This window comes from Leptidea sinapis, chromosome 28 (genome assembly GCF_905404315.1).
Source record: "Leptidea sinapis chromosome 28, ilLepSina1.1, whole genome shotgun sequence".
NCBI classification, from domain to species: domain Eukaryota; kingdom Metazoa; phylum Arthropoda; class Insecta; order Lepidoptera; family Pieridae; genus Leptidea; species Leptidea sinapis.
The window spans coordinates 2,020,543-2,039,165 of NC_066292.1; the positions used below are offsets into that span (position 1 = coordinate 2,020,543).

General features: G+C 37.1%; 1 protein-coding gene across 1 annotated transcript in view; it reads right to left on the reverse strand.

Moving 5' to 3' along the window:
* Nucleotides 1-18,354, reverse strand: part of LOC126973081 (dmX-like protein 1) — a 31,217-nt gene extending 12,863 nt beyond the window's left edge. The window contains exons 1-14 of the mRNA XM_050820209.1: nt 18,253-18,354; nt 17,748-17,939; nt 16,820-16,938; nt 15,855-15,997; nt 14,921-15,083; nt 14,547-14,649; nt 13,288-13,476; nt 10,204-10,385; nt 8,188-8,287; nt 4,699-4,782; nt 4,063-4,123; nt 2,277-2,509; nt 979-1,048; nt 53-127 (exon numbers count right to left, since the gene is read on the reverse strand). Coding sequence (XP_050676166.1) covers nt 53-127; nt 979-1,048; nt 2,277-2,509; nt 4,063-4,123; nt 4,699-4,782; nt 8,188-8,287; nt 10,204-10,385; nt 13,288-13,476; nt 14,547-14,649; nt 14,921-15,083; nt 15,855-15,997; nt 16,820-16,938; nt 17,748-17,867 — 1,642 coding nt within the window. The 5' untranslated portion in view covers nt 17,868-17,939; nt 18,253-18,354. The remainder of the gene's footprint in view (nt 1-52; nt 128-978; nt 1,049-2,276; nt 2,510-4,062; nt 4,124-4,698; nt 4,783-8,187; nt 8,288-10,203; nt 10,386-13,287; nt 13,477-14,546; nt 14,650-14,920; nt 15,084-15,854; nt 15,998-16,819; nt 16,939-17,747; nt 17,940-18,252) is intronic.
* Nucleotides 18,355-18,623: the final 269 nt, after the last annotated feature.

Sequence of the window (18,623 nt, forward strand, 5' to 3'; positions counted from 1 at the left end):
TTAATCAAGTAAATCCCAGAAAAACCAAATTAATAAATATAACAATACTCACAAACAACTAATGCTTTCTTGATCGGCATCAACGTATCCCATATTGCAACGTTTTTACTCTCGGAACTGTGTCCAGCTGTAATGGAATAATATTGGTTTATTATTTTTTATGGAATAGGAGGACAAACGAGCGTACGGGTCACCTGGTGTTAAGTGATCCCCGCCGCCTACGTTCTCTTGCAACACCAGAGTATTCACAGGAGCGTTGCCGGCCTTTTAGGAAGGTGTACGCGATTTTTTTGAAGGTACCCATGTCGTATCGTCTCGGAAACACCGCACAAGGAAGCTCATTCCACAGCTTTGTAGTACGTGGAAGAAAGCTCCTTGAAAACCGCACTGTGGAGGACCGCCACACATCCAGATGGTGCCGATCTTGTGGCGTGTCGTGCGAAAGGTGGAATTCCGCAGCAGGCATCAGGTGAACAGTTCTTCGGAACACTCCCCGTAACAAATGCGGTAGAAGACACACAATGAAGTGACGTCTCTACGTAACGCCAAGTGATCCAGCCGTTCACAGAGTACTAGGTCCCCGACAATTCGAGCTGCTCTGTGTTGCACGCGGTCAAATGGATCGAGCTGATACTGGGGTGCGCCAGACTAGAGATGACAGCAATACTCCATGTGTAGCCGGACCTGCGCTTTGTAGAGCGCTAGAATGTGGGCCTATATATATATATATATATATATAATAATATTATTGTATTTATTAAGTTTTTATATATTCCGGCGATCTTCACCAGATCGTCGGTCCATCTTGTGGGGGCCTACCAACACTGCGTCTTCCGGTATCTTCTATATAGTAATGTTCAACGGAATTATATTGTGTTAGTCATATTTTTGTCTGGTACCCATAGAACTTGTTATAATAAAACATTTATTAAATTACCCAAACAAGCCCAGTTTATGTAGATAATTTGTATAAATTACCTGTGGCAACTAAACTACAGGATCCGAGAAAAACGAAGTCGCTAATTCCTTTACTGTGGCATTGATGAGTCTGAAACAATACGTATATTATTAACTACAATGACATCTATTTCTACCGTAATGTATAAGCATTATTGTGTTTCAGTCTGAAGGGCACCATAGCTAGTGAAATTACTGGGAAAATGAGACGTAACGTCTTTTATCTCAAGGTGACGAGCGCAATTGTAGTGCCGCTCAGGCTCTGCATTGTAATGGGCAGGCCGTATCAATTACCATCAGCTGAATATCCTGCTCGTCTCGTCCCTTACTTAAATATACTCATAAATCATAAAAAATGTTTAAGGTGCTATCGTATCGACAGTAATCGTGAGACCACTCACACAACTTATTTATCAGGTACCTAATCATTTTTGAACACTAATACTTTAAGGAAGCTAGTCTGAAATCTGAATAGTACGTGCCAAACAATTCGATATACGAATACATCCGTGTCCTTTCGTAATACGACACTTCTTATGTAGTTTTGTAATGAGTTTATATTATCACACTGCGAATATTTTAGGGTTGATGTAACCGCTTCATATCAAGCAGGTGACCGCTTCTAACAATCTTAGAACAATGAATAAATAAAAATATATTCATTATCACAGGGAGACAAAAATGACATAACATATTGCAACAACACCTGGTAACCGTCATGAAGCTACATCAGTTCGTAAAGGGGCTTTGACATAGGGAGAAGAACTGATAAGAAACTAACAACTTAACGTAGAACCAGACAAGCACCATGCATCATTATCCTCTATATAATCTACTATACTATAATAAGCCTTGTATGTCAAAGAAGCTTTAATATATTTCTTGAATTTTTACTCATTGAGTATATACTGTATTATATTGTATTTTATTGTAAAATGTGATAATAAAACCAAGATGAAGGAGCCCTTAAGTCTAGCTAACTTATTAAATGGCACGTACAGTTTATTCTTGAATTAAATTAATTATAAAAAGATAATAAAGATACTTTTTTAAAGATATGCAAGAGCGACATCTCAAGACAATTTCTTAATATGCAAATATTGGGGTTGAGCAGGTTATCAACTGTAAAGGAGATCCTGTAGATGAAGCCACAACCTGAGAGTTGAACAAAGCATACAAGATTTTATGACGATACGACTCTTGAACGGTTAGCTCAGTTGGAAGAGCTCTCGCACAGAAGGCGAGTACGGGGGTTCGAGTCCCGCATCGTTCATAAAATTTTGTTTTCAAATATTATTTGTGTAATACAAGGTACTGACAAAGAAGGGCCTGGGCGAGGCCTGCGGCTGTCCGAGGGCGGTGTGCGCTGACGGGTGCAGCTGCCACATGGCGAGGTTGCCGTCGGCGTCGGCGGCCGCGAACTTGTTGCCGTAGTCGGAGAAGCGCACCCGCGTCACCTTGGCGAAGGCGCCGGGCGCGCGCGGAGACCACACGCACGACGGGTGTGCCCACTCCCAGAGCTGCACGGACCCGTCGGCGCCGCCCGTCAGGTCTGCGCGGACGACATTGTATGGGCACTGACGGACCATGTGTGGGACTAGTGGGCTCCATCTCACAGATTATGGGCACCACAACGGCGGCAATCGTAGTGCCGCTCAGAATTTTTGGGCTTTTCAAGAATCCTGAGCGGCACTGCATTGTAATGGACAGGGCGTATCAATTACCATCAGCTGAACGTCCTGCTGGTCTCGTCCCATATTTTCATTAAAAAAAAATTCATAATTGAACGAACAGTCTTGTCTGTCAGCGGGAAAATTACAGTGTTAAAGCTCTGTTCAAACCGAGGCGGAAAACGCGCGGGACGCGCCTTAGAGTGATTCACTCGCCTCTCATACTGACGCGACTTCCCGCGTGTCATTTTTGGTTTTTCAACGGAGAAACATCATGCATTGTGAGATTAAACAATCCGGCCGGGCGACCCGCTCTTGTTTCGCTTCAACTTGAGCGACTACTCGCGTCAATTTGAACACGTCCATACAAATTAGCTGACACAATCGGCGCGAGCGATTTGAGTCCCGCGTCCCGCGATAGTAGACTCAGTTTGAACAGAGCTTTAAATTCTTAAAAAATAGCAATAAACAAAACACCAAAATGTTTGTACTAGGTACATAGTACCTCAAAAAATCCAATTAATTTCGCTCACTAAATCCCTATTAGTTAATTATATTGTTCGAGATAAAAGACGCTCGAGACATATATGAAATATCTGTTAAAAATAAAAATCAAACATTATAAGTAAATGCATAACAATAAATTCATCATGCCAAGTTTGTTTGTATGCAAAATATTATTCAGGTTAAATAAAACGTACCTACAAAGAGAAACGCATATTAACTCTCAATTATTATAAATCTTAATCTGTAATTAAATAACTATTAAGAGTATCCATTAAATTGCAATGAAGATGTTAAATGTTAAACACACGAAGTTAATTTGACAAAAAAAGTGCATATAAATAAGGCGCCACAGTAACCATGTAGACATAGCCTAATTCCGCCTTTGTTACTAAAATATGTCCGCAGATCTTAAACTAGTCTTATAATCTTGTTGGAAGTATTATGATATTGTACATTTGAAAACATCTGAAACCAAACGGCAACAGCAAACCGTTCTTTCTATGTTAAGAGAAACTAGAGGAGCGATGTCGATTTAAATTTTTGAAGTTATACTTCTTTAGGCGCGTTATGAACAAATGATGAGAGTGAAATTTTGGGATGCGCGCGCATCACTGTAACACAAAAATAACAGGGTAAAGTTAGTTCCTAAAATTTTCTGACGTTTTCCACTTTCGTTTTTTTTTTGGTTTCTTCGTACATTATTAGGATAGGCAAAGGGTTCAAACCCGTACAGCATATTCGTTATTTAATAATTGATTGTCAAAGCCATCGTTGGAAGATTTTAACAATATTGTTCTTTCTACAAACGTAGAACAGCACGAGGAATAAATAATTTTGAGGATTTTTGCTTTGTTAGGCCAAAGAAGTATAACTTCTTGCGTGCATACATAAGTACACACACACTTTTTTTTAAACAAGTAATACTTACATAATGGTTGGGACGGATGAGCAGCCATGCGCTTGATATTATCAATCTTGTGTTTCAACACCTGGCATACAACATCATAATTAATATAATATAATCTACAGATGACTGCAATATCAGTAATAAATCAATTATAGTCCCCGTCACGACACGGTATAAATTTAATAATAAAGAACTTCTACTCAGCAACAATAATAAATAATCATAAAGTCAACTCAATTGGACTTGGTCGGAGTATGAATTTACAGATTGTGGTGACGGGGACTACACATAAATAAACAGCGACGCAATACGTCATCAGCAATTCGAAAAAAATGCACACATAGCTTTAACTAGCTGCAAGGAAAAAACAAAACAAAATCAAAAGCAATGCCCACAAAAAGTTCCAATATCTAAAATGACGTGAGTAACAAAATAAATCAAACATCATCGACGAAGACAACTCTTCGGATAAAAAAAAAACGTAAGAATGTAAATAATCGCCAACAAAAACGACTACGTTGATGATGAAAACAAAATAAAAAAACAAATTAGGATTCAAGACGGCTATATCTAACACATCGAACTAAAGCATCTGGCTGAGTGCATATTGAAGTTGTGGAGCGATCAGGCTACGTTGGTGTGTCGGCATTCACTGACCGGTCTCATGAGAAGCTTGGAGCGATGGAGCACCAGGCGACAGTACTGGGCGTCATGACAACCAGGAAACTGCAGTCCCTTCACCTGTTCAACACTCGATTAAAACCTAGAAATGTCGCCGCGAAAAACATTTGGGATATTGGAACTTCTCTTAATGTCTCCGACGCATTGTTATTGTCGAGTCAGTTTATATTGGTCAAGCGAAGCTCTCAGCCCACACATATTTGGTTACATTTCACCCACACCGTACAATAACCCAGCAACCTACCGTATCAATGAATGAATTATTACTTTTATATAATGATAGTCATCGATCTCAAAGAATTGTTAACACGCCATGCTATTCTCGTCCGTATTATCGGCCGTTACGGGTCTTGGTTGCGTGCGTGAGCGCTAAACATGGTTTAGGCAACAACAAACAGGCAACAACCCTCGACATTACTTAAAAACTTTGTTACATTTAATCAAGTCAAAACCTAATATTAACTAAACATCACGTTTACGCGTACATAAAATTTATCTAATTTTCTCTATGTGTATGTTTATATAATATTCAAAGTTACCTTATGTTAAATGTTTGTGATGGACTTCTCGTTCGTAAAACATATTAATCTTATGATGTTGTACCGCTAGGACTTAATATACTCTGGCTTTTGTACATTTTATTAATTATTTTGTTATGATAATAATGATATATTAAAATTGAACAAAAAAATGATTTCATAGAATAAATATCTGTGGCAGATATTATTAAATAATCATAGCAGCCAAAATAACAACCAAGTACTTGAGCCGGTCATATCGTGTATGTTTATTTCGCGTCTTCAATTATTATAACAGCACAAACAAACGACATGTTACTTGACCTACGTCATTGTAAGACTGTATGTTAGGAGCATATTTATACTGAAACATGAATAAAAATGTTTACAGCATTAATTATTAAACATGAAAACAAACTAGAATTATCTTTTGTTATAACAGAAGACCACATCGGTGTCTCAATGAGAAAATACTCGCTCTAATAGTAAACATATTCTAAAAATGTTTTTGGCTACAACAAAACTAGAAATTGTAGCACATTAATATGTTAATCACGCTACACTAACATTGTACATACATTAAATGTTATATTATGACCTAATTATTATTTATGTCTTGTCTATGATTAAAGAAACAAAACTCCTTTATTAAACGCTTTTTATTAGCTTCACCTACAGGTGATATGCGTATGTTTGTTTGTACGACCCACTTCAAACGACCAGATTTAGTTCAAACTTCGTCGATTTATCGAAGACAGATGACAATACATTAATTTAATAAAAATTATTCCATTTTCAATTTGCAAAATAAGATTTTTGTTATTTCATATCTTTTCAACCAAAGATTTTTTTAGTTTTTTGGTTAATATGTAAAAATTATGATGTTTTTTTAATGCTTAGAATTTTGATAATTTACAAGTTGGCTGAGTAAAACTAATATGATGTTTATAATTGACTCATTGCAACCTGTCCCTTATAGTATACTAATGTCAGTACTCAGCGACGCGTCGACCGTTTCTAACACTATAATATGTATATAAGTCGTTCATCGATACGGTATCAATATATTGTCGTTAGTGAATATACCGTTCACGTACTGTGACAACGTACGCTTCGTGCCCACTTAGTTTTGTATGGCTTGCCTGCCGCTCGTGCTGCGAAGTTTAGTTCACTTAGAGACAACATTGTATTAAATATTCTGTTAGTTCTGCCCATAAAATAATAATAAATCGAAGTTGTTTTTAGTGTTTTAGCACATTTTACACCATAATATACAATTCAGTTAATTATATATGAATATTATAGTCAGGCAAATTTGTTTGTGACACTTTGAAATTTATGTTTGCTTCAGTACCTCAGCCCCTCTAGGAATAAATATATAACTATCTTAGCAAGCAGCGATCCATCGGTTCGTTTCGTTACACGGTACTTAATGACATTATGACATATTACCTAGCGCACTTTTTATTATCTGTTCAGAACTCCATGCGGACTATGACTGTGCATACAAACATATTTTCTGACTATAAATAAGATAATAAAATTAAGCTTAGAGATCAATATAATTTGGAGCCAGATCAATATATATTATGTAGAAAAAAAGAACAAAATAAATGATATTATAAAACCGATTTGTTTTTAAAACAATAATATTATTGTCAGTTCAAAATTATTTTAACTAATATTGAATATTATAAACACGCTTTAGATCCAATTTCTGATATCTTTATTATATTCCGAATAATGCGTTTTATATACATATTATATACAGAACTGGCGTAGAAATCTATATTATAAGAGAATCTTCGTTTTGAGTGCGCATACGGTTTGGACTATATCTTTATAATGGCTAAATTGTTTTAAACCAACACACATAACGATTTATTTAACGATAAAATATTTGAAATGCATAAAAATTTCTAATAGTATAAAATTTATATTGATAAAACATGTTAACCATATTGAAATTCGTAGTCATTGTTCGTAGAAAGGAGTATGGCATGCGCATTCTCAGACAGAGATCTATAGAGCTTACTTAGATTTTACTCAGACTTTAGGCCCGCTTACCACCAAAGCGAAGAGATGCGTTTTGATAACCAACCAGATTTCGTTATTTCCACATCTCCCCTCCATTTGGCTTCGGTGGAAATGGATCAAGCGGAGAGGAGAGGAGATGTCTCATTTTTCTTTGATTGTGTGCCGCGAGCGAGCAAGGGCCGGGCGGCCAGGCGCACCTTCTCCCCGGGTCTCGCACACTTTTCGGTCCTCCCGTATTTTTAACCGACTTTAGTAGTTAAGCGACGTGTTAACTCAAAAAGGAGCCGTCCAAAAATATTCCTATAGAATTACATTTGCATAATATAGATTGTAATAAAGTGTTTGTTGATATTTTATTTTTTTATATTTTCAGCTAGGTCTGTTTGTTACCTCTTCCTCAAGCAAATTAAAATATAACTTTTGTAACAACAAGACGTCTTCCTTTCGTAGATATCAGTTGACTGATTTCGAGCTCCCACACACTCACATCTCCTCCCCGCTACACATCTCCTCTCCGCTTTGGTGGAAATAACGTGACCGCTTTGCTGCTAATCTCCTCTCGTCTCCCCTCCTCTCCGCTTTGGTGGAAACCGGGCCTTACTTACGAAAAACTTAGATGAGTATGATAAAACGCGAACTTGACGTTTGCATTGGGCTGTCTCGGATTAAGCTCAGCATAGTATCAGCTGTCAAATTACTATAAAAAACGAAATGAAAGATTATGTATGCTAAGCTTACACTCAGCAAACGTAAGAAAAGTGTAAGCAAATTCTAAGTACGCTCTATAGAAGTCAGCGTCAAACATGACCCGAGTTTACTGACTGTACATAATACTATAATTATTGAGTAATATTGTATAACGTTACAAGCGGGTTAGATATAACGCTATCGTAGTACGTAAACTGTTTACCACGCTGGTGCCGCGGCCCGTCTGGCTCGCCATACCGACCGGCATCTGCGGTGCGTTCGGGTTGAGCGGTGAACTGTTACCGGTGCCCGCGTTTGAACCACTGGAACACATTTACAACTTAGATAAAAAAATAAAAAATATTTTTTAAAGTATTAAGACGAGTGTAAATACACACATAAAAGTTACATTTTTATTATTATTTTATCTACATCCATGCTTTCAATCCTGTATTAAAGATTCTAAAACAGCTTATTGCCAACATTAAAACACCCAATGTCCTAATGACCATTACATCATCATATCATCCGTTTTCATAATAACACGCCTTTGGATGATATTATGATTACTAGCACTGGCTTTTTTACTGTTAGCAGAAAGCTAACTCTTTCAGATTCTTTTATAGAAAATTTATAGTATAGGTGTAGATAAAGTCTTGTATTCAACTGTTGATAGTCTTGTACTCATGTGACACTATTATCACACTCGGCATTCGTCATTCGACATTCGTGTTTTAATACCCCTTATTACATAACACTTGCATAAATAAATATTAGCTAACCCGACGTTTTATATCCTTTTCAGAGAAGTTTTCGGGGAGACAGATACAATTATACGCGTTGTAATCCTTTAAAAAGTGTTTTATTTAGATGTGTAACACTCACGTTAATCAAATAAAATACTACATTAATTACTATTAAATCCGGGATTCTGTTTTCTTGTTTTACGGAGAAGTAAAAAAACTTTTGGTAAGGGTACGAAAGTTTATGAAAATATTTAGCTTATTTAAAACTAGATCGGCTTTTATTCACAAAATTTATAACTATAGTAAATCATTACCAACAGCTTATAGAAACGTTATTTTTCCCTTTTTCACCGATTTTAGTAAAGCATTTGACCGAATTGATCACTGCATACTGTTACAGAAACTTCAATTTGCTGGAATACATAGAAATCTATTCAGATGGTTCACCTCTTACATTGAAAATAGGTCTCAACAGGTTGTTGTAAAATGATATGCCTCTTCTTGGATTACTGTTTGTTCTGGAGTGCCACAAGGCTCAATACTAGGCCCTCTATTATTTAATATATGTATTAATGATGTAGGCGATTGCTTTGAAACATCAAATTTTTTGCTGTATGCAGATGATATGAAAATATTCTCAAATATCACCAGAGATTCAGATTGTCAGCTTCTTTAAACGGATTTGGAAAGATTTGAGGCATACTGTCTTCTTAATAAACTAGACCTAAACGTGTTAAAATGATAATAGAACACAAATTTAAAATAAAGGGCGTTGTTCTTAATTCTGTTAATGAAATTAGAGACCTTGGTGTTACACATGACAGTAAACTTACATATAAACCACATCTATAATATAGTTAAAAAGGCCAAGAAATCTTCTGGTTTCATCAAACGGATATGTTCTAAATTTTCTAGCATAAAACTCATTAAAATACTATACTGTTCATATGTTCGACGCACCCTTGAATATTGTTCTCAGGTTTGGAACAGTCGTAAGTTCATAACTGCTCCAGCTAAATGCATGAAAATGTTCAAGGTACCAAAAAAAAATCTTGATCTATGACTCAATTCTAAACTAGTTCCGCATTGTCTAAACTATTCATAGTTTCTTATGAGGTTATTGCAACTGTAGTTAATAATTATGATCAATAAAAATAACTAAGTGTTTAAAAAATTAGAAAAAAGTCTTAAGCCACAATTAGGTGAAAAAAGCGGATAAAAGGGGCAAAAAATTATTATCTCCTAAACTACGCAAAATCGTAGAACATACATAGGGGTGATTCGGATACACATCACCATGAGGCTTTAAAATTTTAGCTTTGGACGTCAACTTCTCGGCCACCCTGTATAGTAAATTTTAAACACGAATTCCTTAAAATGCGATGTTTGTGGCTTCCAACGTTTTTCAGGAACTATATCCAATGATAAGTGTAAAAGTGATGTTATAACATCTAAGTTAGGAGCAAGTGTGTTGTAAATAAGTGTTTGTGTACTTGTCCTTGTGGTGCACCAGCAGGAAGCCGGTGTCAGGCAGCGCGGCGGGGTCTGCGGCCAGTGCCAGCAGGTCCACCTCGCACTCGTCCTCGGCCCAGCGCGCGCCGTCACTCAGCAGCAGCGACACGTCCATCTCCTGAACCTCACGAGCAGTGGCCACCGCGAGCAGGCCTCCGCCCACCTGCGGCCCCCGCACATATTATAATACTATATATACCTTTACTTTAAAAGTTTTTGTTAAAGGTTGTCACCAAAGACATTTACTGAGTTATTTATTAATAATAATAATAATATTGACAAATTATCTTGCCCCACTTGCACTAAAGGCATAAAAGGCATTTATTTTCTCAAAATTGATTCCTTTAGAATTCTTTTTGATGTCATTTCTTATACTACTAGATACTACTACCGCTTCGGAAACAAATGGCGCTCTGAGAGAGAAGAAGCGGCGCAAAAAACTCTCCCAGCATTCTTTTTTTTGCGCTCTTTTCAATAAAAATATACAATATTGTACAGTCATTTCTATCGCTATAAAATAATCACAATCTAGTCCCAGGCTGTCCGATCATTTAGATATTCAGCAGTGGAGTAATAGGATTTACGAAAGAGCCATTTTTTTATAAAACATTTAAATTTATTTATAGATAATGCCTGAACAGTGGCTGGGACTTTATTGTAAAAGTGTTTACATTTACCCTTAAAGCTATTATGTATCTTATGAAGCCTACTAGAATTAGTTACAAGCAATCCCTTATTTCTAGTGTTATAATAATGAAAATCACTATTTAGAGCAAAAAGGTGACGATTCTTGTGAACATATATTAAATTTTCATAAGTGTACTGACAATGAACAGTCATAATATTTATTTCTTTAAATTTTGCTTTGAGAGACTGTCTATAACCAAGCTGATATATAGCACGAACAGCTCTCTTTTGCAGTGCAAACACTATATCAATGTCAGCAGCATGACCCCATAGTAATATACCATACGTCATGATGCTGTGAAAATAACTAAAGTACACTAATCTAGCGGTTGCAACACTCGTGTACTCTCTAATCTTTCTAACTGCATATGCCGCAGAGCTGAGTCTATCTGCTAGATGGGTAATATGTGGACCCCACTGAAGCTTTTTATCTAACGTGATACCCAAGAAGACCGTAGTGTCCACAAGTTCCAATCTCTGGTCATTTATAAGTACGTTGGTTTGTACCTCCGCTGTGTTTGGTGTAATGAACCGTAAACACTTTGATTTTTTTACTGTTTAAGTGCAGATTATTCGTCTCAAACCAACGCACTATCTTTGAGAGTGCATTGCTTACCTCGTCATCAATATCCGCACGTCGCTTCACTTTAAAAATAAGTGAAGTATCATCAACAAACAATACAATCTCATGGCTATCATCTACCACAAACGGTAGATCGTTAATATATATAAGAAACAAGAAAGGACCGAGAATAGAACCCTGTGGAACACCTATTCCCACAGGTTTACCCGAAGACCGTTTGCCATTTACATCAACTATCTGAACTCTTTCGCTTAAATATGATTTTAACACTAGGCATAGCCTGTACATGGATGCAAGACAACGATATATTTTATACAATATACTTACTAAAACATACATAAATACAAATAAACATCCACGATTCGGAAAAAAACATTCATATTCATATATAATAAACGCCAAGTAAAGTTATTCAGCAAAAAGCATTTTTGCTTCGCAGCAACTCGCGTTTTCACGTAATAATAGCGCCCTTTTCGTGTTGGAGAGGTGAAAAATATGTTAAAAAAATTGGAGTTACTTTACACTGCGTTTATTAATAAGACAGTTCAAGAGAACAGACCAACAATAACTTGGCCGCTTAGCTTTCCCCTTGAGGAAACGTGCAACAGTTAAGAGACCTTTAATAACAAAATAACGTTTAATGCGCCTTCAGATGCCGATATGTTCCGTTTTTAACCGACTTCAAAGAAAAAGAGGTAATCAATTCGATCGGTATTTTTTTTATGTAATTCTTCTTTTGTTCGATGCGAAATAGGTCCCATAAAAAGTTTACATAGTTTGGCCCAGTAGTTTTCACTTTATGAACATTTATATGAAAATTTTTGTCTACCTGGATGACATAATTGTTTTTATGTCATGTCATGTATTGACTGTAAATACGGCTTTTATTTGGAGTATTCATTCAGGTTGATTATATATTATTATTAACTGACACTAAAACATAAAAAATAAAACTACAAATTTAAAAAAAAACAACTTCAAAAACTGAAAAGTATCAAATAGCTAAAAATTTAATTTAATACACCTCTTATACAAACCTTTACCTTTAATATTAATAAAATAATATTATTTGTATGTGCTACATATTGATTGCTTTGAAGTCAGTGCCAAGCCAAATGTAATAAAGGTACCTACACTCGCCCCGCGTGACTTTGAGCGGGATAGCTTCGTCTAGAACCAAGCGGACAGACACGCGTAGCCGGACAACCTAAATAATTACAGTAAGTAAGCTGTTTATAATATTAAGTTTTATTTTGTTTAGGGCTTGGCACTGACTTAAAACCCATCATTAGGTAACACTTATAAATAATAGTATTTTATTAATATTAAAGGTAAAGATTTGCATAAGAGGTGTATTAAATTAAATTTTTAGTTATTTGCTACTTTTCAGTTTTTGAAGTCGGTTTTTTTAAACGTAGTTTTTTTATGTGGTGTAAAAATTAGCTAAAAGCTCACTGTAACATAACCTATCAATAGTGAGTACAATTGACTTAGTTTACTTTATAAATATTAAAACGTAATATTTTATTGTATTAATCTTAACTTAGTAATAAGTAAGTGATTTTAAAGATTGATATCCATAGTTTCACTTGCTAGACTGCAGTTGAAAAATATGCTAACTTGTATGCAAACTAACAATTTCTAATCTTGATATTATATTTTTTTCCTTTACGGGTAAATTGCAGGAAATTCGGATCAAGATCAAGGATCTTAATAATGGGTTGTGATTCGTTACCAGTGATATTAGATGCATCTTTTCGGACTCCTTATGACACATAGGCCTAAAAATACTCACCCGATTGAGACAGAAAGCCGCGATGGAGTCCTGCTCCTTGTGTATGATCCTCACAGGGCTGTGCATATCGTCATGTGTGCGAGGAGTCCCGCCCGCTCGCGAGTCAGACACGCCTCCCGCGCCCTCTCCTGCACCCGTGCTCATAGACATCGTTCGGCGACGAGAGAACACGGCGCGGATGAAAATGTCCTGAGCACAAATATAAACCGAACACATGTTTATTTACTTATTGTACGAGTGGGACATCGCACATCACGTTGCGCCCTGTCAGCGGTTGCGCTGGCGCGTGCCGTATTTCCACATTTTGCCCCAGTTCACGTTCGAGCATTAATCGGTTCGCGAGTGGTTATAACCATTTACCATTTAGACTTAGATCAATAAACCAATTGTTCTTAAGTCTAGTTTAATTTATGAAACAAACGTAAATTATTCTGTAAGCCAACCAGAACACCGTACACTTATAACACAAATATAACATATTATACTTTTATATCTAATACATGTCTTGCGAGTGAGCATTGTCGATATTTCTTATGTTTGCTTATGAATAATAAATTATCGAAATCTCATAAATTATATTTATTTAGAGCATTGGCAATGTGGAGTCATAAGCCCAATCCAAATTTCATAATGAAGGTAAGACTCCATTAAAACTTTCAGAAAATTTATGTATTACTTTTCTATTCAGATCATTGGCAACGAGGCCGTAATCTTAAACCAAAACTTATTACCAAATAACAAAATGTAAAAACAACATATTTCAATTTTTGTTTACTAGATTTACCTCTCTTTTCGTTTTTTCAGTGTTTAGTAGACAAATAACAATATTAATTAATTCATTGATCAAAATTAAATTTGATTACATGACATCATTACTTGTTGAAGTTTTACGGCAGGATTCGTGCAGTAATAGTGCAGTGCAGTGACATTTAGCAGAATATGTCAACTAGTGCACTGCGACTGCACGACTCAAATGATAAGAGTAGCATTGCAGTTGCAATTATTTAATACAATTGCCCTACTAAAGAGGGACAAGAGTATCAGAGAATGAGAGCTTACATGAAAGGATTAAGTTGCCCACAGTCATTAATATACCGTCTTGACTTCCCGAATCATATCGCAACAGGAATTATTTGTGACGTTGAAAGTTATAATAACGTAATATAGCTCTAACGTATTGACCTTGTGTCAAAAGATTAGGTTTATATTGCTGATATCCCCTATACTTTTTACAAGCATGCCACACAGTTTCAACACACCTGAACTTGTTCTTGTCTCACGAGATAGCTCCACAGTCGTCTGGCCGGCGCTGAACTATACAGGTTTGTGTTGAATGGTGTGTTGTGCTTTTCTAACAAACATCTGAAAATATCACAAAATATAACTCAAAGTTGAATTTTTCATAATTAAATTCTCAAAAACTAAGATAACATACCTTTCAAAAATTAAAGCAAACATTAGCCTCCTTTTAAACATTTAGCCTCTTACACGCATAACTGTAACTTGTAGCAAAAACATTTAACATCTAGTGGACCATATTTAGTTCATTAATTTAATCCCATAAAAATATTAAAATAATGCGCTACTTACAGATCAAATTAATTTAACTTTTAGGATTGAGAACAATTCGTACCTGTACTTATTAATAGGGGGTCCATTGGTAATCTGGTCGGGAAAGCATCCGGGGATATAGTCGGGAGGGGCCTGCCTCGCCTCCAACGACTCAGTGAGTTGTTGTTGCCACTGCTCAACTCTGCGTAGAGCCGCGTGCACCGTCGGGCTTGTCGTTGCTAATTCTGTAATAATTAAAAGTATATTTCCATAGTTTAGTCGATAAAGACATGTGCTGGAAGATAAATTAATAAAAAATAAAAAACTATGCTCTCAAGATCTTTTGAAATAAAAAAAAAATATGTTCAATTCAGCAGTCACAATGGGAAATTAACAAGGGATGGAGTTATTATACAACATAACAATTACGCGATAAAATCGATCATGGAAAAATTTGAGGTAAATCGTTTCAGTATTGTTTGTTATCATATCCTATTAATATACTATTTCAATTTTTAATACATTATTATATTTAATAGTTCATTATTGTTTGATACGTCCTTCGATTTCAAACGTTTTTTACAGTCTCTAAGGCTTGTCTGGAAGAGTTAGTACTTCACTGATGAGGCCACTCTTGGGCTCATATCTATGCATTTTTATTTATTTAAAATAAACAGTACTTCTGAATGCTGTCAAAATATTATTATAGAAAATACTAGCGCTTCACTATAATAAGACTATTAACAAAAAATTAAACTATTAAATACTAAATGCCTAAATAGAAATAGTAGACTATTACTTTGAAGTATTTTGATTTGGTAGGTAGGCAGTGTTGATAGGCGCCCCACAAGATGGACCGACGATCTGGTCAAGATCAGAGGGCAGCGCAGGACCGATCGTCGTGGAAATCTTTGGGGGAAGCCTTTGTCCAGCAGTGGACGTCTTCCGGCTGATGATGATGTTGATATTACGATTTGTGACAATCTAGTACGTATCTGTAAACACGGTACACGTACCGGACATCTCGATCCCGGACAGCTGCAGGAAATGTTGTATCTTGTGTCGCGCCAGCCGGAGCACGGCCACACGCATCAGGTGCCACGAGAACGACTCTGGGTCCGAGTGCTCCGTATTGGCGCCGCTGCGACGCTTTGTGCTTCTGGACAAACTCATTACTTATTATATGATCTCGTTTCAATACATTACAGAAAAAATAACATGTTCGCTGTAGTGGTAAATGACCCATGTAAACAATTTGTTTATTTAAAGTGATATTCCTCACTTCTGCGATTAATTATACCAATAAAGTATTTAATCAAAATTAATAAACGATGCAGGACTCGAACACGCGCCTCTCGGGTTTCATTCGAGGATCACCTTCATCATCTTAAGAACTCAGCTAACAATTCGAGTGACGCATGGATCGTAAGTCTTGCTATGTCTTGCCTCTCATTTACCTTTGCAATTGTCCTCTTTCACTCTGGATGGATTGCAACAGTCATATAGCAACACACCAAGAAGTTACATGAATATTGGAGGTACGCAGATAGCCAAAAGAGTCTCCTGTAAGTAAGTTAAACTCACACGCCTAAAGGTATGTGAGATAACTGTTGTGATAACGGATCACTGCCCCTCTAACAAACATCTCTTCAATGAATTCCACGAATTTACATCTAAAGTATATTCATGAAAATTCAAACTCAGTTCAATAAAACTCACTTTTACTTAAACGAGTTCAGATGCCAGTCTTGATCTCAATGTCAAAAAACTCAAAGATCAATGTTTCTATCAAGATAACGACAATGACAGCTCTTGAACGTGAATCTGCTGAACGTCCAAAATCGGCGGTACGCAATTAAACGCGTTTAGTTTTTGAGGGTGAAATCCGAATTGAATTGAACTTGTTTACAGGCGTAAGCTCAGTTCAAAGTTTTTTAATCGCATTCTACTTCAATTATGAGATCGAGGCAAAGACACTCACTTGGTATTGGACGTATCGAATATGTCGTCATCCGCGTCACTCTCGCTTTCATTCTCTTCGTCCACACCGGACTCCGCTGAATCGTAGTCGTTGTCTTCCGGTGCTTGCTCCGGAGGCGGCTGATTGAATATTATATAGTTAAGCAAACAATATATAAATATTAATTATAAAGGGCTAATCCTTAGGCAAAATAAATGGAAGCTCAACTGATTATCATCATAATCTTCTGAAACAGCTATATGTGACTGGCTGAAGATTTGAGGTACCTATTATATTCTCATATTTTGAACAGTTTTTTTTAAATCGGACAATAGGGCGTAAACCGAAACGAAACTGTTTTAACTACTTATTGAGATTTATAAATGGTCATTTAATTGCAAGAGAAAACTTAATCAATTAAGTGTTATTTTGCGGAAATCTATAATTATCTAAATGTTACCTTAAGTAAATTCGGTTGAGATTGAAAATCCTCGCGGCTATACTTGTGGCAAAAATATATATAAAAAGTGTATCAGTGCCAATTCCATCCATAGAAAGGTATAAAAGGTATTTATTTTCTCAAAATCGAATCCTTTGGAATTCTTTTTGATGTCATTTCAAATATATCGCTTCGGAAACAAATGGCGCTCTAAGAAAGAAGAAGCGGCGCAAGAAACTCTCCCAGTATTTTTTTGTGCTATATATGTCATTGCTATTGTTATAAAATAATCATAATCTAGTCCCAGGCAGTCGGATCATTTAGATATTCAGCTGTGGAGTTGTAGGATTTACAACAGAGCCATATTTTTATAAAACATATAAAATTATTTATAGATTACGCCTGAAAAGTGGCTGGGACTTCATTATAAAACTGTATATTTTTACCCAAGCTATTATGAATGTTATGAAGGCTATTAAGAATTAGTTAGGATATGAGCACAGCTGGAACCTTGGTGAGCAGGTAGGTGAGTATGCTGCAGTGCGGCGGCACAAACTGCTCGCGGTAGGTGGGGCGGCCCTCCTGGATGGTAGCGTGCGCGGCGGTGGGTCCCAGCCCCAGCAGCCTCATGTGCAATAGGGCACGCTTCTCTCGCAGCGACGACCACACTGACGTGCCCTCAGTGCGCTCAACCAACTTCGGCTGTAAAAATAACAGGAAAATTAGAATTTTCCTGTGTAAAAAATTTAAACAGGAAAAAGTTTTTATTCATATGAAAATGTTACTGGCAGGTTATAGAAGTACCATTTACAGAAATTTAGGAATGAGACTGGTTTTCAAAGAAAGTCGACTTATTATTCCTTACTTGAGAATTTTGGACAACTACTGTCACAGCAAGTTCTGGTCGCTGTCGAAAGCTGCTCTCGGTAACTTCAACCAGCAGTCCCTGCCGCCGTTTCACATGAGCCGCCAGCCATTATACAGACACAGATCACGTTGTTTAATGGAGACAGACCTGTTGCGGTGCGGGCGCCGTGGTGAGCAGGCGCCGCACTCCGCCGCCGTAGAGGCGCGCGTGCACCCTGGGCTCCACGTTGTTGGCGGCCAGGCGGTACAGCAGGTGACGTCGCGGGCCGCCAGCCATTATACAGACACAGATCACGTTGTTTAATGGAGACAGACCTGTTGCGGTGCGGGCGCCGTGGTGAGCAGGCGCCGCACTCCGCCGCCGTAGAGGCGCGCGTGCACCCTGGGCTCCACGTTGTTGGCGGCCAGGCGGTACAGCAGGTGACGTCGCGGGCCGCCAGCCATTATACAGACACAGATCACGTTGTTTAATGGAGACAGACCTGTTGCGGTGCGGGCGCCGTGGTGAGCAGGCGCCGC